Source organism: Schistocerca serialis, chromosome 1 (assembly GCF_023864345.2).
Source record: "Schistocerca serialis cubense isolate TAMUIC-IGC-003099 chromosome 1, iqSchSeri2.2, whole genome shotgun sequence".
Lineage (NCBI taxonomy): Eukaryota > Metazoa > Arthropoda > Insecta > Orthoptera > Acrididae > Schistocerca > Schistocerca serialis.
The window spans coordinates 311172473-311197824 of NC_064638.1; the positions used below are offsets into that span (position 1 = coordinate 311172473).

At 37.2% G+C, this 25352-nt stretch overlaps 1 protein-coding gene across 2 annotated transcripts in view; it reads right to left on the reverse strand.

The window, feature by feature from the left end:
• LOC126469582 (diacylglycerol lipase-beta-like) overlaps positions 1 to 25352 on the reverse strand; it is an 817808-nt gene that overhangs the window by 44814 nt on the left and 747642 nt on the right. For both annotated transcript variants that reach the window (XM_050096710.1, XM_050096701.1), the window contains 5 exons: positions 19873 to 20041; positions 15264 to 15387; positions 7193 to 7336; positions 6961 to 7072; positions 762 to 854 (listed from right to left, as the gene is read on the reverse strand). In XM_050096710.1, the coding sequence (XP_049952667.1) occupies positions 762 to 854; positions 6961 to 7072; positions 7193 to 7336; positions 15264 to 15387; positions 19873 to 20041 (642 nt within the window). The remainder of the gene's footprint in view (positions 1 to 761; positions 855 to 6960; positions 7073 to 7192; positions 7337 to 15263; positions 15388 to 19872; positions 20042 to 25352) is intronic.

Below are 25352 nucleotides of genomic sequence, written 5' to 3' on the forward strand. Positions count from 1 at the left end.
ATGTAGACGATGGTAACATACACAAATAGTGAAATAGTTTTGCCTATGAACTGGGATTTGAGTGGCCACATGATGTGTTTGCTGGAGGAATAGAGATGATGAGGCGATTGAGGAACCCATTATTATGCACAAAGAGGCAATGAAATGAATTACTCTGTTATATTTGACTATACATATGTTTTAACTCTCCAGAAAATGAGAACTGTCATCAGAAAATAAGTGAATGAAAACTAGGAAAAGAGAAAATTGGACAATTATTTATTGACAGCAAACTGAAAGCAACTGATATTAAATGTAATTGTAAATATGTGGTCATTTTCTGATGAATAACATGTAAGTAATATAGTGGGCTTTCAAACGTGACATTTAGCATGTTCTGTGAGCACAGTAAACAGCAGTCTCAGGAAAAAATATATGTATTCGGTTTACCCATTTTTTTGTTGCGATCTCAGGTCCTCTTTACCCCACATCTTCTGAGCTCCTTGTATTTTTTAACTTATTTTACAATCCTTAAGGCTATTTCTCACAGTGGAACTGAGGAAACACAAGGCGGATGAATGAATTAATGGTAGTGAAGAGAAACAATCATTGTAAGGTACAGTAAAGATGTCATCAATCTGATGGTTGGTTTGAACACCACTGTGCTCTGCTAGCAAATTATTTACTTTTTCTATTAGGATGAATACAGAACCTATGATAATAATTCAACATAATGTAAATAAGATTTCAGTTCAACAATGAGCTGTATAACATATAATTACCTGGAGGGGAAATGGCGTAAACCTTGAGGTTAGGATATTTTGAACGCAACATCAGACCTAGGAGAACAGCTACTCCAGCACCCAAACTATGTCCTGAAATAACAACCAGTTACTTTAGAGCATGAAAAGTTTATGATAAGTAGGTAAACAAGAAAAGAACCAAAGACATAGCGCTTTTGAGACAATCTGTCAAAGTTATTCACTTCCTGTTTTTCTTATCTTTCTTATTCCTGTGCCATTTAATTCTCGTCACACCCATAATTTGTGCATCTTGCAATTATTTGCACTCACTTGAATAATATTGGTAGATGTGATGTACATGTAGAGACAAACAGATGATTACAATTTCAGAAAAATTGGATATTCAAGAGAAGCAGCTTCAGAAATAGAGCAAATCAATAACGTATTGGTCCACCTCTGGTCTTATGCAAACAGTTGTTTGGGTTGGTGTTGACTGATACAGTTGTTGGATGTCCTCCTGAGGGATATTGCCCAAAATTCTGTCCAATAAGCATGTTAGATCATCAGAATCCCAAGCTGGTTGGAGGGCCCTGCCCACAATGCTCCAAACACTCTTAATTTTGGAGAGATCCAGCGACCTAGCTGGCTGATGTAGGGTTTGGCAAGAATGAAGAAAAGCAGTAGAAACTCTTGCCATATGCAGGAGGGCATTATCTTGCTGAAATGTAAGACCAGGATCTGTTGCCATGAAGGGCAACAAAGCAGAGGATGCGTAGAATATCGTCAACGTACTACTGTTCTGTAAGGGGCACAGACGGCAACCGAAGGGATCATGGTATGAAAAGAAGTGGCATCTCAGACCATCATTCCTGATGTCAGGCCCTATTGTGGGCAACAGTCAGGTTGGTCTTGCTATTAGGAAACGGTGCTCTAGGCCACCACTCCTGATTGTTAGGCCATATGCCAGGTGACAGTCAGGTTGGAATCCCACCAGTGCCCAGGGAATCTCCAGAGACTGACTGATTGTCAGGGCTCAGTTCCCAGTGGGACTCATTACAGATGACAATTCCACTCCAGTCAATGAGATTCTATTCCAAACAACGAGATGACCCAAACATCAATGGGGCACCAATCTGACTGTCACCCAGCATACAGCCTGACAACCAGCAGTAATGGTCTGGGGTGTCATTTTTTTCATACTGGGATCACTTTAGTTGCGATCCATAGCACCTTTACAGCACAACAGTGTGTGGACTTTGTTCTATGCCCTGTTTTGTTGCCTTTCGTGGCAAGCCATCCTGGGCTTCATTTCACCAAAATAGTGCCACACACAGTGTGCTTCACTACTGCTTGTCACCATGCTTGCCAAACTGTACCTTGGTCAGCAAGGTCACCAGATCTCTCCCAAATTGAGAACATATGGAGCATTATGGGTGAGGCCCTCCAATCAGCTCAGGATTTTGATGATCTAATGCACAAGTCCAACAGAATTTGGCAAGACATCCCTTAGGAGGATATCCAACAACTTCATCAATCAATGCCAAACTGAATACAGCTTGTATAAGGGCCAGAGGTGGATCCATGTTTTATTGACTTGCTCAATATGTGAAGCTCATTCTTTTAAATAAACCATCCATTTTTTTCTGAAATTGCAATCATTTGTTTGTCTGTACATGTACATCACATCTACTGATTTCCATCCCATTCAGATAATGCCTCTGTGGTGGTTTATATATTTTCTACATAATTATTGTACCACTTAAGTTCTTCCTTTCCCTTCATCATTGTGAGGTGACATAATATTCTTTGAAACCTTTTTCAAAATGTCCTTTTTTCCATTGTGCTTATTATTTCTAGACAAGTGACCTTTGAATTTCAGAAATAAAGTTCAATATTCCATAAGTGTAAATTATGGTTGCCAGCCTAGTCAGTATCTGATTCTCTCTGAGAAGCATCAATTTTTTAGAGGCCTGCATCTCAAAAAATAAAGAAATACTTCAATTTTGCACCAAATCTAACACTGCCTGTGCTTTGGCAATAATTAAACACAAGAATTCCTTGGGTTTCTTTCAGATAATGTACTCTGTATTAGTCTGACTGTACATCGCCTTGACCAAGAAATGCTATATATTACTTTTTTTTCTATGACATGGTCTAGCAAGGAACAGTTATGTGCAGAAAATCAATGAATTTGAAGAAAATCAAATGACATGATTATTGATGCCCTAACTACATTGATTTTTTAGTAAAACAAGTTGAAGTAACTGAAACCTAACCATATAAATGATAAAGTACCACTAGTACAAACACACTCTCTCTCTCACACACACTCATACACACACAAACACACACAACAATTATATAATATATACGTTACATATAGCAGAGATAGCAGAGGGGGTTTGCCATTGCCTTCTTCTGACCGTAATGGGGATGAATGATGATGATGATGATGATGATGATGATGACACAACAATATATATATGTAATAGAGGGAAACATTCCTCGTGGGAAAAATATATCTAAAACAAAGATGCTGTAACTTACCAAATGAAAGCATTGGTACGTTGATAGAGACAATAACAAACACAAACACACACACAAATTTCAAGCTTTCGCAACCCAAGGTTGCTTCATCAGGAAAGAGGGAAAGAGAGGGAAAGACGAAAGGATGTGGGTTTTAAGGGAGAACACGCAGGCATGCATGTCCATCCGCACATGTACAGACAGGTGTCTGTATATGTGCAGATGGATGTGTGTGTGTGTGTGTGTGTGTGTGTGTGTGTGTGTGTGCAAGTGTATACCTGTCCTTTTTTCTCCCTAAGGTAAGTTTTTCTGCTCCCGGGATTGGAATGACTCCTTACCCTCTCCCTTAAAACCACATCCTTTCGTCTTTCCCTCTCCTCCCCTCTTTCCTGATGAAGCAACCTTGGGTTGGGAAAGCTTGAAATTTGCGTGTGTGTTTGTGTTTGTTATTGTCTCTACCAACATATCAACACTTTCATTTGGTAAGTTACAGCATCTTAGATGCTGTAACATCTTAGATGCTGTAACTTACCAAATGAAAGTGTTGATACGTTGGTAGAGACAATAACAAACACAATACACAATACACACACACACACACACACACACACACACACACACACACATATATATATATATATATATATATATATATATATATATATATATATAATGCATTTGGCAATACATGTAACGACATTCCTCTCAAGAGCGAGTAGTTCGTCTTCCGTAATGTTTGCACATGCATATATATATATATATATATATATATATATATATATATATATATATATATATATATATATATATATATATATATATATATATATATATAGGGTGGTTCATTGATTGTGACTGGTCCAAATATCTCACAAAATAAGCATCAAACGAAAAAACTACAAAGAACGAAACTTATCTAGCTTGAAGGGGGAAACCAGATGGTGCTATAGTTGGCCCTCTAGATGGCAGTGCCATAGGTCAAATGGATATAAACTGCATTTTTTAAAATAGGAACCCTAATTTTTTATTACATATTCATGTAGTACATAAAGAAATATGAATGTTTTAGTTGGACCACTTTTTTTGCTTTGCAATAGTCACAAACATATGGCTCACAATTTTAGATGAACAATTGGTAACAGGTAGGTTTTTTAAATTAAAATACAGAACGTAGGTATGTTTCAACATTTTATTTTCATTGTTCCAATGTGATACATGTACCTTTGTGTACTTATCATTTGTGAGAACACATGCTGTTACAGCGTTATTACCTGTAAATACCACATTAATGCAATAAATGCTCAAAATAATGTCCATCAACCTCAATGCATTTGGCAATACATGTAACGACATTCCTCTCAAGAGCGAGTAGTTCGTCTTCCGTAATGTTTGCACATGCATTGACAATGTGCAGATGCATGTTGTCAGGCATTGTCGGTGGATCACAATAGCAAATATCCTTCAACTTTCCCCACACAAAGAAATCCAGGGACATGAGATCCGGTGAACGTGCGGGCTACGGTATGGTGTTTCAATGACCAATCCACCTGTCATGAAATATGCTATTAAATACCGCTTCAACTGCAAGTGAGCTATGTGCTGGACATCCATCATGTTGGAAGTACATTGCCATTCTGTCATGCAGTGAAACATCTTGTAGTAACATCGGTAGAACATTACATAGGAAATCAGCATACATTGCACCATTTAGATTGCCATCGATAAAATGGGGGCCAGTTATCCTTCCTCCCATAATACCGCACCATACATTAACCCACCTAGGTCGCTGATGTTCCACTTGTCGCAGCCATTGTGGATTTTCCCATATTAGGCTGGTTTACATTACCGCTGTTGGTGAATGATGCTTCGTCGCTAAATAGAACACGTGCAAAAAATCTGTCATCATCCCATAATTTCTCTTGTGCCCAGTGGCAGAACTGTACACAATGTTCAAAGTCATTGCTATGCAATTCCTGGTGCATAGAAATATGGTATGGGTGCAATCGATGCTGATGTAGCATTCTCAACACCGATGTTTTTGAGATTTCCAATTCTCGCATAGTTTGTCTGCTACTGATGTGTGGATTAGCCACGACAGCAGCTAAAACACCTACTTGGGCATCATCATTTGTTGCAGGTTGTGGTTGACGTTTCACATGTGGCTGAACACCTCCTGTTTTCTTAAATAACGTAGCTATCTGGCGAACAGTCCAGACACTTGTATGTCATCCATGATACTGAGCAGCATACATAGCACATGCCTGTTGGGCATTTTGATCACAATAGCCATACATCAACATGATATTGACCTTTTCCGCAATTGGTAAATGGTCAATTTTAATACGGGTAATGTATCACGAAGCAAATACCATGCACACTGGCAGAATGTTACTTGATACCACGTACTTATACATTTGTGACTATTACAGTGCCATCTATCAGAAAGCGAAAAAAGTGGTCCAACTAAAACATTCATATTTCTTTACGTACTGCATGAATATGTAATAAAAAATGGGGGTTCCTATTTAAAAAAATGCAGTTGATATCCATTTGACCTATGGCAGTGCCATCTAGCAGGCCAACCATAGCACCATCTGGTTTTCCCCTTCAAGCTAGAGGAGTTTCATTCTTTGTAGTTTTTTCGTTTGATGCTTATTTTGTGAGACATTTGGCCCAGTCACAATCAATGGACCTATATGTATATACATTGAATTATGTACAAACTATTTAATTATTTAACATGTAAAAATCACTACAGATATTCGAATTCGGGTTATGCCATGTCAATGTACCTGCCATCATTGACGATGATGTGGCTCAGATGAATAGCAAAATTCTGTGCGACTCGCTGAAGTGTCAGAACATTGATGCTGTCAATGACATCCTGAATGCCTGTTTTCAGCTCAGCAATGGTTTTGGAGTTATTGCAGTACACCTTGTCTTTAATAAAGCCCCACAAAAAGGAGTCGAATATGTTCAGATCTGGAAATTATGGTGATCGATTGAGACTCGTGCCAGTGGCCTCTGGGTACCCCAAAATCAGTACGCAGTCTCCAAAGAGCTACTTCAGGACATCAAACACTCTCCTGCTCTGATGGGGTAAAGCTCCATCTTGCAAGAACTCATCTTGTTGAAATCTTGTTGGATCTGGGATAATGGGGATAAAATTATCTTCCAAAACCTTCATGTACCATTCAGTAGTCACTGTGCCATCAACAAACATCTCACCGATTATTCCATGTCTGGACGTTGCACACCAAACAATCACCTGTTGAGGGTGAAGAGACTTCTCGATTGTGAAATGTGGACTCTCAGTCCCCAAAATACACCAATTTTGCTTATTGACAAACCCCCACAAATGAAAGTGGGCTTTGTCACTAAACCAAACTATAATGCGAGTACTAACTGCCATCACACCCCATGGACCACCGTGCTGTTTGAAAGTCCTAACACAAACCATTTAGACGTTATGAGAATTTTATTTCATACAGTTCAATAATTGTCACCCTGTAAACGGCATTAAGGTGAATGAGGCATTTAAATTTGTTTTCTATAACATTATGAACTGTTGATTAATGTGTCTGTAACAAAGAGTCTGAGTGCCATATGTCACAAAACAAAATATTAAATATATCTGAACCACTATCAGTATGCATTTCATTAAAATAACCTTACAGTACTGTCTTCCCTTTGTATATCATGTTAATGGTACCTGTTAAGGTGAGACTGTAGTGTGGGTACAACTCAATGGCTTTGTCTATTACACCAGTATCTTGCAACACTTTCTTCAAATTTTTTGCACCTAGTATCATTCCTCGATGGCCCTGCCAACAGAGAAAATTACAACTGAAATCACTTTGTTTCAGAAATACAAAAGTGTCATGCATTACAATGATAAATATACAGAAAGCATTTAATTTGTATATTTATGGATACAAACTTACCATACTATTTTCAGGCAGTTCTGGTATTTCAAGATAGTCAGCTCCAGCTGTAAGGTCAGTGAACACATCTCTCATTGATATAGATCCTCTTATCACAATAACAATACTGCAGGTTTTATGATCAGAAGTAACAAAGAATGGCAACTAGAACACAGAGAAAACAGTATTTATTCATTTAGCTCTGAAAAACTATAGAAAAATATTGAACATGTAATCATACATACAGCAGAATAATAAACAAGTAAAATTAATAATGAAAACACAAACTTTCTTAACATCAGTAATTACAGGCAGGGATTATTCTCAAAAAATGTATAAATGCTTTGTTAGCACAAATGTTGTTTGTAATAGTATAAACCACTTAATCCTAATGAGATGTTTATTAATGAAAAATACTGAAGAGAGTCAGATGATTATTTGAATTCTGGCTGGTTGTTTTTATTATCTCTTCATGGCACAATGATCCAGATGATATAGTTTTGTCATTTTTATCTACCATATATTCTGATCTTCTTTGATTTAACACTATGCTGATAGATAAGAGTAGTGCTTGATTTAGAGAGAGAGAGAGAGAGAGAGAGAGAGAGAGAGAGAGAGAGAAGAGGTTCTGGTACTGTGACCAACCTCAGGGTGTTTTTCAAATTTAGACTTCTTAAAATATTATTTTAATGCTTTTCTGCGCAGTGTGAATACAACATTTGTATTACATTGCTTCAATTGCAGCAGAAGTTCTGTTGTACTATGTCTCAAAACCTGTAGTTCTGATTTTTTCTTGTCAGAGGTATCATTATGAGGTACTCGTGCACACTGTCATAAATCAAGCACTAGATAAAAGTGTATAAAATTTGAAATTTGATGATAAAACCCCACCATAATCCTTTCATCAGCGTGGAAATTGATGCTGTCTTGTATATATTTTACTATACCCTTATTCTTGAAGTAAGTGTTTATTGTGTAGACTTGTAGGATAATGTCTGTTTGTTCTATTAGTTCTTTGTGCTCATTTTTGGTTTTATGTCAAGTCCATAGTTACGTCTGAAAATCTTTCATACCTACTGCTAACTGAGAGAATTTTATCTCTAGTCTGATTTTGCTTCTCAGTTTTTGCAGATCATTATTCCAACTGCTTTTGCATTTTCAGAGCTTAATATCAAAAGAAGAATTACTCTACCTTATATGCAGTTGCTTTAAATTGCCATTCTCTGTTTCAACTTATTAGTGATAAACATGACCTAGATTTTCATTGAAAGCTCAACAGTCCACATCACTAGAAAGTCAAACACTCTTCTAGGTCATATTTCATCATCATTAGTTTCGGTCATTTGTACCAGAGCACAGTATATCAGTTAATGGTCAGTGACTGGAAAACTTTCTCCATGGCACTATATTTTTCTGTAGGTGTTTCTGTTGACTAGGATTACAGCTATATTTGAGACTGTACCTGTTTTATTACATGTATAAGTGTTTAAGGTCTGTTTTGAGAACTCACTTCTGCATTAATTCTTATAGCTCAAATACTCTACAAACCATTTATATGCCACACTGGAGCATTTGATGACTTATAGTGACCCTCCAGAATATCATGTCGATGATAAGTCAGTTGCTCAACACTACTCTACAATAACCTAAGAGATCTATACTAGGACACAAGATTTAAACTTATATTCTCTGAAAAAAAGTGTCCAGTAACCCTTGATAGTATGCTGGAAAAACTACAGATAATGAATGAAACAAGTGGCTGCATATTATATACTCAGATGACATGCTATTGATTATAGCTGTAGAAAAAATGGAAACTGCAAAATGGCTTTATTTTCAGTATTTATCAATAGGTAAACTTGTCATCACCTGAAGATTATAAGAATGAAAGTAGGAGAAGAGATATTGGCAGAAGTAAAGCTGTGAGGGTGGGTCATGACTGGAAATCCCAGTTGGTAGGATACTTCCCTCAAGAGGCAAAGATCTCAGGTTTCACTCCCAGTTCAACATAAAGTTTTTATTTGACAGGAAGCTTCAAACCTGAAGTACAGCTTAAACACCACAGTGTTTAACTCGGAATGGCCCTGAGCCAGTTACATGGGTGCATGCAGTTTAACACAGATTCTGCATCACAGTGCATTTTGGCAAATTACATATTATAAAACCCTTGCCACTGACAAAAGAAGCTATATGTGACAGAGAAAGTAAGATTCCAACAGTTGCAATACATACCTGCAGAGCTGCTTGTTACAGATTTAGCTTTTTCTGTGTTTTCTTACTAGTGCGGGGATGAATAGGATGTGTGCATGCTGTGTGCAGGATAAGCTGGCCACAGTTGGGAAATAGCTGAAGGTGCTTTTGGCTACAGTCAGCCAACTTCAGGCTGCTACCTCAGGGTGTAGTAATCATAGAGCATCTGGCACATTACATGGGAGACCTCAGACATCACTTGTTTCATCTGCAGTCTGCTGGCGTGACACCTTCCAGTGGACCCAATGTGGGAGATCTGCCCTCACTGCAGGGTGAGTGGTGGGTGATAACTCATTTGCTGTACTCAATGTGGAGGGCCAAAATGGAGGCTGGTTGTCTGGCCTTGCCTGTTCACCTTCTGTAGGGACAGGTGGCCACTTCTTCAGCAAAGTCAGAGCAGAGACATAGTAGGGGGTAATTACTAGCAGCTCCAGGGGGTAATTACTGGGATCTCCAATGTTACACCCTGTTGTGTATGTAGTTCCATGTAGTCAGCGCGTACACAACTTTCCCAATAGAGCGTGCCCCGCTAAGCACAACAGCTCAGGCCCAGCGCTCGTACATCTCCGCACTACGAGATGGCGTCGTCTTAGAGACGGACCAAATTCTGCTTCCGCCGATCCACGTATTAATATGTAACGCAGCCAATGAGATTGCTGCTAACGTAGAACCTTTTCTCCTCCCGGATCACACTCGCGCAGTGATACCTGAATGCTCGAGGTATTATAATGAGTGTACAGACCTCCGATTAGTCAGTCTGCATCAGTCTGCATTAGTCTGCATCAGTCTGCATCAGTCTGCATCAGTCTGCATTAGTCTGTAGTCAAGTTTCAGTCTGTGCCTAATAAGATTATCATATTCCTGTACATAGCCATGAAGAGAAATGTATAGACACTTTGTCAAGTATCAGAGATATGTGAGAATAAGATTAAAGTACCAAGACCAAAGGAACTTCAGATTGTCAATTGTAAATAGCATCCAGAATCAAGTTAGGTAATTCTATATTTGTTATTATTTTAATAAATGTTTGTGAAAATTAATCAAGTTCTGTTTAAAGATGGTCACCGTCAATCTGCTACTCTAAGTGTGCAAGTGGCATTTCTGTCGTCTGACCTAACGGCAGAAGATAAACACACCACGATAACACCACGAGACATATTGCTGACACTCGCCTACTTCATTAGAGCGACAAGTCAAATAATCTGATGGTGTGTGTACCGAAGGTCTTACAGTACGCACACCACACACCCATTGTGGAACTCCTTAGGGGAATAGTGTTCTGGGCAGAAAAGAAGGCCAATGTGCACTTGGTATGTCTGCTGTGGACCCTCATCCAAGATGTGGATGAGGACTTGCCTGCAGCCATCGAGCATGTGGAGTATAGTCCTCTGCAACTTACGGCTCATGTCAACACCAATGGAGCTTGTCACATGGGTTCTGAGGCTGTCCTCAGTTCATATGGGTGGTTGGTGGATGTGGTGAAGGCTGCTGGCATCACACTTGGGGTGCAAGCAGAGCTCACAATTTGCTGCATTGTTCCCAAAATTGATCAGTGTGCATTGGTTTGGAGCCAAGGGAGGATATCAACTAAAGGCTTCTTTGACTCTGTGATGGTCTTGGCAGCAGATTTCTGGACCTGTGTTATCGGGTGGAGAGCAAGAGGACACCCCTTGATAGGTCAGAGGTGCACTACAGAAAGGAAACAGATGCTTGGACAACAGAGTACTTGTGGAGTGAATATGGGGATTTTTTAGGCTAGGTGAGAGCTTGAGGTAATGTGACGAACACTTGCCAGTTGACATACAGACAGCTAAATCAGACCGGGTTCATAGTAAAGACACCTTAACTCTCAAAATGTTGTCAGTAATTCATCGAATAATTCATAAAAAAGTTCCCAATTTACTGCCCTCCAGGAAATTTGTTGCCCTCAAATTATTCTTGGGACTGAGAGATAGCTGAAACCCAAAGTAGAAAGATCTTAATTATTTATTGAGTCAAGGAACACATATTGGAAAGACAGGTTGGATGCCATATTGTCTCTAATGATATTGATTTCAAGTGTGACTTTGATGTTATCTGGATCCATACAACAGGTCTTGGTATTGGGTTTTTTACTGTCCACCAAATCCTTCTGTGACAGTTTTAGAGTCATTCTAAGACAGTCCATGGTCAGTAGGGTGAAAGTACCCAGATCATGGAATATTAATCGCAGGTGACTTTAAGCTACCGAGTATAAACTGGGATGGTTATGGATTCACTGCAGGAGGTATGAACAGGCAGTCTTCCAAAGAACTTTTGAACACATTTTCCATCTTGAGCAGCTAGTATGAGAGCCCACTCACTACAGAAATATTTTAGACCCTGTAGCTATAAACAGGACTGACTTACTGATGGTATCAGTACAGATACAGATATTAGTGGTCATAATATCATCATAGCAATGATGATTACTACAGTGAGATAAATCAATCAAGAAGTCTAGAGGAGTATATTTACTAGAAAGAACAGATATGCAGTTGCTTGCATACCACTTAGATAATGAATGGACATCATTTGTTTCCAGTATGATGGAGGGATTATGAGCAAGGTTTCAACAGATTATAAATTGACCCACAGAGAAGTATGTGCTGAGTAAACGCATTAGGGACACAAAATGCTGAGGAAGTAAAGACTGTTTCACTCTTGGTTCTAAAGCAAACATTCAGATGACAGGCAAAAGTTAGTAGAGATTTGTGCATCTGTAAAAAGATCACTGCACAAAGCATACAACTCCCACTGTCATACCTTAGTAAAAGATCTAGCCAAGAACTTACCAAAATTTTAGTCCTGTGTAAAATCACTAAGTGGGTTGAAGGCTTATAGTCAGTTACTCAATGACCAGTCTGGTATAGCAATAGAAGATAGCAAAAGGAAAGGCAAAGTTTGAAATTACACTTTTAAGAAATCATCATGGGGGTCATACAAACATACCATCATTTGACCACTGCACAGACCTCCACATAGAGGACCTAGCAATAGGCATCTGTGGCCTAGAAAAGCAACTGAAAGAGTTGAAAACAAATAAGTCACCAGGTCCACATGGAAACCCAATTCTATTTCACAAACAGTAGTCTATGGCACTGGCCCCTTACTTAGCTTACTCGAAATCTCTTACCCAGCACAAAGTCCCAGGCAACAGTAAAGTAGCAAAAGTAAGTCCTGTGTATAAGAAGAGTAAAAGACTGATCCACAAAATTACAGACTAATACTCTTAACATTGGTTTGCTGCAGAATTCTTGAATGTAATCTCATATCAAATACAATAAAGTTCCTTGAGCCAGAAATTCTTCTGTCCACAAATCAGCAAGGTTTTAGAAAGCATCGCTGATGTACTGTTCTCCCATGATATCCTGCGCACTATGGATGAAGCCAACAGCAGATTCCACAGTCTTCAATTTCTGAAAAGCATTTTACACAGTGTCCCCTACAGACTGTTAACAAAAGTTGAGCACACAGAATAAGTTCTCAGATATGTGAGTGGCTCAAAGACTTCTTAAGTAATGGGATCCAGCAATCTGTCCTCAATGGTAGGTGTTCATTGGAGGCAAGAGTATTGTCATGAGTGCCCTAAGGAAGTAGGATAGGACTGCCATTATTCTCCATATACATAAGTGATCTCCATATACATAAGTGATCTGACAGACAGGGAGAGCTGCAACCTGTGGCTGTTTCCTGATGATGATCTTGTGTGTAGAAAGATTGAGGAGGATACAAGATGACTTGGACAAAATTTCTAGCTGGTGTGATGAATGGCCAATAACTCCAAACACAGAAAAATATAAGTTAATGCAGATGAGTAAGAAAGTATTGTTTAACTGTAAAGGAGACTGCATACAGAACACTAGTGTGACCTGTTCATGAGTACTACTCAAGTGTATGGGATCCCCACCAGGTCAAATTAAAGGAAGACATTTAAGCAATTCAGAGGTGGGCTTTTACATTTGTTACCAGTAGGTTTGACCAGTATGCAAGAATTATGGAGATGCTTAAGGAACTGAAAAGGGAATACCTGGAGGAAGGAAACATTCTTTTTGAAGAATGATATTGAGAACATTTAGAGAACCAACATCTGAAACTTACTGCAGAATGTTCCTCCTGCCACCAATGCACATTTTCCATAAAATTGCAAAATTTTAGGGCTTACACAGAGGCATATAGACAGTTGTTTTTTCCCTCACTCTGTTTGCGAGTGAGACAGGAAAGGAAATGGCTAGTAGTGGTAAAAAAAAAAAAAAAAAAAAAAAAAAAAAAAACCATCTTTGGCCAGCTGAGAACTGAACCGTAAACCTTTGTACTTGCAGTTCAATATTTACCCTGTTTATTGTCATCTCTTTTGTTCCATCTAGTTTCTTGCCTATATATCTTACTGCTCATGGTCTTTGAGCCCCTTGTTTTGTTTCTTTCCTTCCCAGAGTCTGTCTGGTTTTTATTTCTATATTAACTTCCCCTGCAGATTTCAATTTCCCCCCATTTTAACCTCGCCACATCAAATCACCATCTCTCTTGAGTTACCAGTGTCATCAGTCAGTCTAATCATCTAGATGATAATTCACTTAATAGATTCTCGCTATGTCTGTATCAAAATGGAGCTGCATAATTTAAAAGCTACATATTTTTAATCTTATACTACAATTATAATTACAAGTCTTCACTTTTCAGTCCTTTCATTCATTCATTCATTCATGATGTTCTGTACATCAAATCAAGAAAATACTTCAGAGATGTGAAATGAGTCAAAGTATACATTAAAATAAGTCAAAGAAATCATAGAAACTTACTATGTATACTGTATTAACTATAATGTATCATTGCTCTGCTTAAAGCTATTAAAAATTTAAAAATTACACTATCAAAATTTAATCAAGTAAATAAGTAAGAGAGCTGCTACTTTAGAAGGGGGAAAAAAAAAAAAAAAAAAAAGGGTTCTGCCTCCTTAGTTTCATTTTAAAGCTGCTGTTTATGTGGTATTAGAAGCTTAATACTTACTTGAATACAATAGTGTTTTGCAAAACAATATTTTTACCTCTGTAAATACTGAGTCCTATTTATAGTGCATTATTACTTGTCATACAGCTTTATAGCAAAACAGCTACTTGCCAAGCAGCTAACAGAAATTTTTAATCTGCTTTTAGACACTCAGTTAATTTATAGAAAAAATTGATAATTAGGCAAGTTTTAAATTTCCTTTCAAATTGCTGGTGGTCCCAAATATTCTGCTTTACGATCAATGGGAGCTTGTTGAATATCTCACCATCTAAGTACATGACTCTGTTTTGAACTCTCGAGAAGGAGGCAAAGTCTATATCATGACTGTTTTTGTGTCTTATGCAGTGACTGTGTTAATCAAAATTCATTTGAAACTGCTTGTTATTATCAGAAACAGCAACTGTTAAGTAGTAACTCTATTTGGAAGTTAGTGTCAAAATTCCAAGCTATTTAAAAAGACTTCTACAAAACATAGAGTTATCTACTTTACACAATATTCTTATTACTCGCTTCTGCTTGTATAAACACTTTATTTACTTTAGGTTGACTCACAGGAAAATAATTCCATAAACAACAAAGACTTAAAAAAACATAAAATGAAACACTCATGTCTAAGATCAATGCACACAATGAGAGATGCTTCATGATTAGTTATCCAGCTGTACCCCAAGGAATTTCACACAATGTGTCTATGTTATGAGTGGTAAGCTGCCTTCCTCCCGAAACACTAAATACCACTTTGCTAGTTTCAAAGGTGTGCTGTTCATGATGAGCTGATCAGTTGAACAAAGAAACATTGTAATTGATTTTTTTTTACCTGGAATAACTCATTTTCAAATGATGCAAACAATATATCTTCAGTGTCTAGTTCAGACATGTACCTTACACCAGCAAAATGGCACAAACAACAATTGTCTTCCTGTATGGTAACAGCCTTCTGCCTAGAAAAAAAGTATCATTATTTAATTGAAAAACTCTTTATTAATCTTATGTTGTTTGCACATCATATTCAGAAAACTATTTATCAGAACAAATGATCAGAAGTGACCTATGTTACACATCAGTTTGGTTTTTATTTGACTGCTCAAGGTCTTTGCATTCAATTTCACTTTTGCAAATCAATAGAAACCAATCTCTTTTAACGATAACCTATAGCAGAATGTCTGCAAATAATGGAAGTCCTATTATAGTTTTAAACTGTGAGGTAAATGAAAATGAGTTTTCATATAGTAAATGTGACAGAATAACATTACTGGGCACCAAATTCAATGACCACTTCCTCACTGTGTTAGCAATCATTGTTTTGCTAATACATAACCAAATAAAAATGCATTAGATTTATTTATATCAACGGGATAAGAACTATAAGGCCTTGTGTTAGACTAGGGCCAGAAGAAATGGGCCACTGAGTGCAATAGATCAATGATGTAGTTTTCAAATGCACTGTTAACAGTGTAGCTATCAGTCCTTTAGATAAAAAATCATATGGCTTGTGACTCAGCTATGAGAGCTTTATTGTCAATGGAAGGAATAATCACTGACCATGTAATTGACATGTTGAACATTGAAATAGGTGAGAGACCAAGGAGGCGAGTGATATGAATGTTGCACAGGTGAGCTAACCCTGGAGCAGTCAGATGGAGAAAGTCACACACTGTTTACAGTACAATAGATGGTGCATGTTCAGCATGGGTGGGTAAGGGGGGGGGGGGGTCAGAATACAGGAATGAGGAGCCCACAGAGAGATGTAGATTGCTGGAAAGATAAATCAAACAAAAATGAAGTGGTGGGGAGCAGCTGGAGGATGCTGGGACTTCGGGAAGGGAGAAAGGTGTATATAGGACAGGCTAGTGGAGATTGATGCTAATCAGTCAGAGATGTGGAATCAGAGATGTGTTTGACACAATGTTCTCGGGTTTTCAGCTGCATGAGGAGGAGTATGCAGAGTTTTCAACAGAGCTGTTACATAATAAGACTTCTGTATCATATAGCTCTCACTCAGATGGATAAGATATGAGTGTTTATTTTATTTATTTTATTTGAGATACATATTCCATGGATCCAGTTTGGCGTGATTATGCATGGATGTGGAACAAGTCAAAGCAGATACAATATAGATATCATACAATACAGTACATACTGGTATGTTACACATGGTAGATGAATGATTCAAAACTGGTATAATACAATAATGTAATCAAGTTAATAAACAATACAATACAAAAATACAATAGTGATAAAAAACAATACAGATAACAATGACAAAGGAAATAATCTGAATTACCACTCAAATTATTTATCTCTGTTGAAGAATTCATCTAAAAAGTAGAAACATTTTTCCAATAGGAATTCCTTTAGCTTTTTTTTAAATAGCATTTTCTTTTCTTTTAGACACTTTATATTACTTGGGAGTGCGTTAAAGATTTTTTTTACTTGTTTACTTTACCCTTTTTGTACCAGAGAGAGATCTGTCCATTCACAATGCATGTCACCTTTCCGTCTTGTATTATAATGATGGTATGCCTCATTTGTTTCATATTCAGAGGAATTGAGAAGAGTGAAAGCCATGAGTGAAAGGAGATATTGTGAGGTAGTGGTTAATATACCTAACTGTTTAAAAAGCTTTCGACATGAGGTTCTTAGAGGGCCACTACATATAATTCGCACAATTTTTTTCTGACTTACAAAAATTTTTTTTGAAAGTGGTGAGTTGCCCCAAAAGATTATTCTATAGCACATCACTGAATGAAAGTAGCCAAAATATGCAGACTTTGATACGTTTATGTCTCCAATTTTGGAGATTATTTGGATGGCAAATGTTGCTGAGCTAAGCTTTTTTAGTGTTTGCTGTATGTGGAATTCCCAGTTGAGCCACTTATCTATGTGAACGCCTAGCAACTTTGTGCACAGAATGCTCTGTAACTGTTGGTTCTCGTGTGCAATGTTAATCTCTTCTGGGCTTATGTAACTGGATTTGAACTGCATGTAATTTGTTTCACTGAGGTTTATTGCTAGAGAATTTGCCGTGAACCAGTTCAGAGCGTTTGCAAGTTCTTGGTTGGCATTTAACTCTACGTCAGTGGAGGTTTTATTGGCTGTCACTATACTTGTGTCATCTGCAAACATTGTGATACTGCTAGCACTATTTGAGGACAGGGATAGGTCATTAATATATATAATAAATAGGAGCGGACCAAGGACTGACCCTTGTGGAACTCCATGATGTACTGTTTCCCAGTCAGACTCTACCTCTCCTACTTGTAGATTGTTAACACCTAATACTATTTTTTGTTGTCTGTCTTCTAGATATGATCTGAGCCAGTTACCCATTTGTCCACGGATTCCATATTGGGCTGCTTTTCCTAAAAGTATTGTGTGATCGATGCAGTCGAAAGCCTTAGTCAGGTCACAGAATATGCCAACAGGTAATTTTTTCTTGTCAAGGCTAATTAGTGCATATTTTTCAAGGTGATTGACAATCCTGACGTACATTAATTTTTCAAAGACTTTAGAAAATGTTGTTACAAGAGAGATAGGACAATAGTTGGAAACATCTGTGGGATCACCTTTTTTGTAGAGGGGCTTCACAGTAACATACTTCATTCTGTCAGGGAAGATACCTTGATTTAGAGAGGAATCGAATATATCAGCTAGAACTTTAGAGAGTTGGTTACAGCTGGGTTTTAGCAGTTTGCTGGAAATATTGTCTACACCTGATGAATTTTTACTTTTTAGAGACACTATGGTTTTTCTTACTTCCTGTACAGTTATGGGGGCCGTACCTATTGTGTCTATAGAGTTAGGGAAAAGTTCTTTCTGAGTTTTTATTGCCTTTCCTGAAGAGCCTTTGCATGCTGTTTTCTCAGCAACAGTTAAAAATTGCTCATTAAAGATTTTAGCTACACTATCTTGATTTTGAACTAGCTTACCTTCATTGTTAAGAGCAATATTTTGGGTCTTGTTGGGGTAACTTGCACCAGTCTCATTTCATATCATTTCCCATATAGTTTTGATTTTATTAGTGGAGTTATTAATTTTTGAGCACAGGTACATACTTTTTGATTTCTGAATGACTTTGTTCAATATTTTACAGTATTTTTTATAGTTATTTAAAATGTTAGGGTCATATGATTTTTTGAGGCAATGTACAACTCTCTCTCTCTTTTGCAAGAAATACTAGTTCCAGCGGTAATTCAAGGCTTGTTGGTGGATTTTTTAGTATGGGTTGTGTATATTCTTTTTGGGAGGGTACTTTCAAATATTAGAGCCACTTGTATTTGGAATTGGCATTTTCTACATTATATTCTGGACTCTAGTCTACGTTTTGGAGACGTGATTTAAAGATCTCAATAGTTTCATCAGTAGATTTCCTAGCAATTTTCCAGTTGGGACCACTATTAATCTCACAAATACTTGAATTGTTAATGGTGATTCTTTGTCCATCATGGTCAGAGAGACCATTCAGGACTTACCTGACAGCTATATCATCAATCTTGGTTATGTCAATAAATACATTATCAATTAATGATTTTGTTTGTGAAGTTATCCTGGTGGGAAAATTTATAACAGAAGCAAGATTATATGAGGACATCAAGTTCTCAAGATCTACTCTGTCTCTGGAGTTTGTTAGGAAATTTGCATTGAAGTCTCCAATAACTATGACATCTCCACTGAGTTTAAATATGTGTATTAAGAGTGCATCTAACTGTTCCAAAAAAATGCTTAAGTTACCTGAAGGAGCCCTGTATAAAGCTACTACTGCTATATAAGAATTATTTAAAGCCAGCTCTATGGCACACACTTCAAACTGTTGATCTATACAAAAATTCAGCACATTAATTACACTACATGTGATGCTGTTTCTGACATAGATTGCTACTCCACCTTTTTCTATAAATTTCCTACAGTAAGATGTTGCTAAGCAGTAATTATCTATAGCAAGTTTTTCAATATCTGACATAACATGTTGCTCACTAAAGCACAGAACAAGGGCACAATCTATATCTTGTGGCTCCTGGATATTAATTAAGAGTTCATTAATCTTGTTGTGATGGGGAAGGAATAGAGCATACAATAAGAGAGTGGTACAGATAATGCCTATGCATGACCAGTTAATACAGAGATAAAATAAACAAGAAGCTAGGAGGAAATTGGCCTCACACGGGGGAGTGGCAGAAGAGAATAAAGCCATATAGGACACAAGACAATGGTATGTATTCTGTAAAAGTAACTAAAGTTAAAAGTAGAGAGAAGTTTGGAGCTGATTAGAGGAAGGTAGGAATGTGCAAAGCCATGTACAACATTTGTTTTATGACCTAGCTAGTAATGTGTCCATAAAGTCAATGGTCAGTCAATTCCACCTTCTTTTTATTAAGTTAACTGATATATACTCAAATGTCTTGCAAACAAATGCTGATGAAATATACCTAAAGCAAGCACAGCAAGTCATCTTTGGGGTAAGACGACAAATTCCTGTTACTGGATAGCGATACATCACAAATGGCCACCCATATGAGGCTATGGCCAACTGCAGGAAGTGGTGTGCACTTTCCAGTGACATCCAGCTTGGACAGTCTGCCATTATGTCCTTAGCATCTGTTGACAGAAACAAAGATTTATTAGCAGTATATAAAAGAAAACATGTAGAACAGGGAAAACAGGGGTTTAAACTGTACTGTTGCAATAGGTACTGAGAGAAAAAAAGAATGATTCTGATTTTAAAAGAAAAGAAATTGCCTTACGTTGATTCATAAGTAATAACATAAAATGCATTTGTACAAGCTGATTTCAGTTTTATTCTTCAGTGGAGGTGGATACAAACTGATCCACTCATAAAGAAAGGTTACCTAAAAACACAAATATTCTCCTTTTCTTTACATCACATTCAAAATGGAAGAGATTAATGTAGGGTAAAAACATGATAAAACTCACAGCTATATAAAGAAGGCATCACTGCCCATATCACACATAAATTAACAAGCAATGATTTCAACAGTAGACTCACCTGGCTGAGAGTCTGAGATAAGTTCAAGGTAATTCATGACAGATTTTATCATCTAACTTGTTATGATTAGGTTGAATTCTACTGCTTGCTTATTTGGTTTTGTATGTGTAGTCTATTAAATCTAAATTCAGCTTAATTTTAAAACAATGAAGTAGAGCATGGGAGTGGATATGGGATCTTATGCAACTCTCACGCCAGAGATCATCAGTTAGTATTTTATACATGCTGTATCTCAATATGATACTGTGTAGAAATTTATGTGAGGTAGAGTAATGGTTGTAATGCTGTGACTGAGAGCTGAAATGCAGTGAAATAAGATACTTTGACATGGATGCAATGTATTGTTAATTTCTGCAGAAAAGTGCAAGAAGAATTGCCAAGCTCATGCTTCTACTCATCAAGTAAATTTTATGCAAAGATTATGGTTTTATAACGTATTTCATGGGGAGGAGAAAGCTATTATTTGTGGTAGGCTTTAAGACAAAAATTGTACTCCATTTATTTTATATTTATTTATTACACTTATAAAATTGCCTGACATACTCAAAGAGTCAGATACTTCAAAAATGTGTCCTTGTATAAAAACTATTAAGAATATGTTAAGGGAACAGACTACTGTTCAACATATTAAAGACAACATATATGTTTACAGCACAGAAGATTAACTTATCATCGTAAAATAATGTTTGAGGTCTCCAGTAATTATTTAAAAGTCAACTACTAAATCCTTCTAAAATAGATTTTGAACCAATGTAGTTAGAGAATAAAATGGACATTCTACAAATTTCTAACAAACAGAACACAAACTACCAACTGTGAGCACCAAGCTACAGTGCGTATGGCGAGAGAAGATTTCTGGCAGTTGACGCGGCCCTGGTGCACGTACTTCGCACATCCGTGACAGCCAATCAAATCGTGAGCTTTTGTTTACGTTACCATGACAATGCCCCAGTGTTGGCGTAGTGCTGGGAAACCGCTGCTTGCTCGCTGCCCGCCCGTGTTGAATACTAGCAATTGCGCTGCCAGCTGCCAGAACTCTTCTCTTGACGTACAAAGTATAGGTGGCATGGTGGCTAGCAAGACTGGACTTGCATTTGGGAGGAGGCCATTCAAATCAGTATCTAGTCATCCAGATTTAGCTTTTCCATGATTTCCCTAAACTGCTTAAGACAAATGTCAGGATGGTTCATTTGCAATGGGTATGGTTGTTTTCCATCCCCATCCTTCAGTAATCCAATCTTGTGCTCTGTCTCTAATGACCACATTGTCAATGGGACATTAAACTATGATAATCCTTCCTTCCTTCCTTCCAACAGTGAGAAAAAAAATTTTGATTTTTTTTTCAAATGTTTGTTTGCAAATCACTGAACCAACATTTAAAAAAAATTGAGAATAATGTGTTACAAAATGTAAAGCAATGAAATGACAATTCATATATGGCCGAGAATTTAAAATGAAACTGAAACAATGACCACAATGCACCATGGAAACTAATAATTCAGTTGAGATCCTTATCCAATAGGAATTTTCACAACAGCCATACCAGCAAGTTGCAGTCAATTTATTCAAGTTATATGAAAACTGGTATTTGGTTGTAACCTTCTACCCCATTATCCAGAAATTGTACTGTTGCATTCAGTGGATGAGTCAGAAGTTATCAAACACTTATTGCTCATATTTTGAAGTCACAGTACATGAGGAAGTTGTGAGCAACTTTAGGACTCATTTCAACCATTACTTACATCAGCATTTACAGTCTGCAACATATTGTTCTTTGAAGCACATAAAAAAAGGCCCAAAGTTATTGCACAGCAATAGGTTGATGAAAATTGTTAATATTGTATCGTGAAGAGTGATGATGGCTACAGTGATTACAAAGAGACAGTGCAATGTCACTCTTCAATGAATTCCAACCAGCAATATATGGTAGAGGAATGCAGACTGTGGTGTCTATGATATCAAAACATAAAGATTGTCTGAAAATAGGAAGAAGGAAACTGAATAAATGAAAAAATTACTATGGCAGTCATCACTAGGCACAAGGCATTTCCGAATTAAAGAAGGAAGATAAAGCAGGTACTGGCAAGTAAAGGAAAATTGCAGTTTAGCTCATTCTTACATCATCAAAATAACTAACAATCAATATGAAGGAATTGTTTCCATTTGGTGAAGACAACCGAAAAGGATGGAGACTACAGCTTTGACTTTCCAGATGAACTCACTGGAGGAGGAATTGACATCACTGAACAAAGGCTAGATTGTAGTCCATATCAGCACAGCAACCAAATGTTGAACAGGTTCATGTAAATGACAAACCACGTTTAGGGGTCAATAACAACATATGAACTCAACATGGGAGGTTCAGCAAGCAAATAAAATGTCTAACATATTTCTAAATATGAATATTGTTGCAATTTGAAAGGGGAGATGTGTCATACAAATGTGTAGTTCTAGCAACACTGATGATGGCCTTATTGAGGTAGATCAGGGACAATTTTTTTTTTCTTTTTCCTGAACATGAATAATAATAACAAGAACAACAATAATAACAGTAATAGGAATAGTAATAATGAACAAATATTACTCAAAGTTTTTATTTGTTATTCAAACTATGGCAGTGGCCATGTTAAGATTGTGAACCTCTGGCCCAGAGGGAGCAAAATGACCTTAATATGCTGGCTGCTCTCAGCACATGGTGTCCCCATGTTGCAGGTTGAAGTGTAACTGTCAAGTTAAGAGAGTTACCTAATGAAGTAACTGATACTTGGAGTGGAGAGATACACTTTTCAGTTGTACTATGCAGTACCTATGACGAGTACTCAATATATCATATTTTTATTGTGTTTAATGGCAATTTATTCCTTCCTTTTATGTGTTTTAAATGCTATTTTAGATCATTTAAAGTAATTTAACGAGATATAGACAGTAGTGTCATCATCTAATTTCATATACCAAATTACAAAAGTGTAGAAACCAAAAATCTAAGTAAATATGTTGCAGTTCAGACTATTTTTCATTTTAATGTCAATACAATTATTTAAAGCAATATTTTGGCTAAAATTTCCATCACAGTATTTTAAAAAATAATAGAGCACTTGCCCGTGAAAGGCAAAGGTCCCGAGTTCGAGTCTCGGTCGGGCACACAGTTTTAATTTGCCAGGAAGTTTCATATCAGCGCACACTCTGCTGCAGAGTGAAAATCTCATTCTGGAAACATCCCCCAAGCAGTGGCTAAGCCATGTCTCCGCAATATCCTTTCTTTCAGGAGTGTTAGTTCTGCAAGGTTCGCAGGAGAGCTTCTTTAAAGTTTGGAAGGTAGGAGACGAGATACTGGCAGAAGTGAGGCTGTGAGACCGGGTGTGAGTCGTGCTTTGGTAGCTCAGATGGTAGAACACTTGTCCGTGGAAGGCAAAGGTCCCGAGTTCGAGTCTCGGTCGGGCACACAGTTTTAATTTGCCAGGAAGTTTCATATCAGCGCACACTCCACTGCAGAGTGAAAATCTCATTCTGGAAACATCCCCCAGGCTGTGGCTAAGCCGTGTCTCCACAGTATCCATTCTTTCAGGAGTGCTAGTTCTGCAAGGTTCGCAGGAGAGCTTCTGTAAAGTTTGGAAGGTAGGAGATGAGATACTGGCAGAAATAAAGCTGTGAGACTGGACGTGAGTTGTGCTTCGGTAGCTCAAATGCTAGAGCACTTGCCCGCGAAAGGCAAAGGTCCCGAGTTCGAGTCTCGGTCAGGCACACAGTTTTAATCTGCCAGGAAGTTTAATATAAAACATGATGGCTGCTTATTCAATATATAAACAAATCAACTATTTATGACTTTAGAAACCTTTCTGCTCATAAATTAATAGAGTCTTAGTCTTGGAATATCTATAAAATAAGGCAATTAGAAACTATAACTACTTTGTCTGTGAAATTAATATTTATTTGTCTATATTGTGATACAGAAAAATATGGTTTAAATTGAAAATTAAGGTTGCTTTTCTCCCATCCTGAATGTGTCCAGTCTTATGAAATTAATATTCATAATTAATTGTTCAGATATATAAATTTATACATTTTTGGAGAGAAAAAAATTCAAAGTTATCACCTCAGAGTTTTTGCTTGTATACAGAATATGTAAACATACAAAAATTACGTGAATAGTTAATTTTCCATTGTAATTTTATTAATATACTGATGGTAATAACATGTATAACAACTGTTACTGTTATACAATCATTTAAGCATCAATGGCAAGTCAGTTACAGAAGAAGTTTGTCTATGATGTTTTTGATGCACAATCCATGTTAGCCATGTTGAAAAAAACATGATGTGGCATGAAAGTCACAGTTTCATTCCATAGTTGCTATAATTTCCTGAATCCTTCATCAAAATATGACAGTGAGACAGTTGTGTGAGGTAAGTATTTAAAAACTTTAAATATTTCTCCAGTTGTTACATGATGTGCTATTTTACATCATCTCATGATGTGCGTGTTTTTTTAAATTTATAACACTGTTCAACTACATATTTTACTATAAATGGGAGGATGCGTCAAAAGTATTTTTCTATCAGGTCAGCTCTGTGTACATCCAGCAGAGTTCAGTTTAGCTCAAAATGTGTGTGAAATCTTATGGGACTCAACTGCTAAGGTCATCAGACCCTAAGCTTACACACTACTTAACCTAAATTATCCTAAGGACAAACACACACACCCATGCCCGAGGGAGGACTCAAACCTCCTCCGGGACCAGCCGCACAGTCCATGACTGCAGCACCTTAGACCGCACGGCTAATCCCGTGCGGCTCAGTTTAGCTCAGTTATTTCAATGTTACATATATCATAATTATGACCTCTCATTATGATCTGTGATGCAATTCTTCTTTTACTTGTGCCTTTGTTCCACATCTGCATAG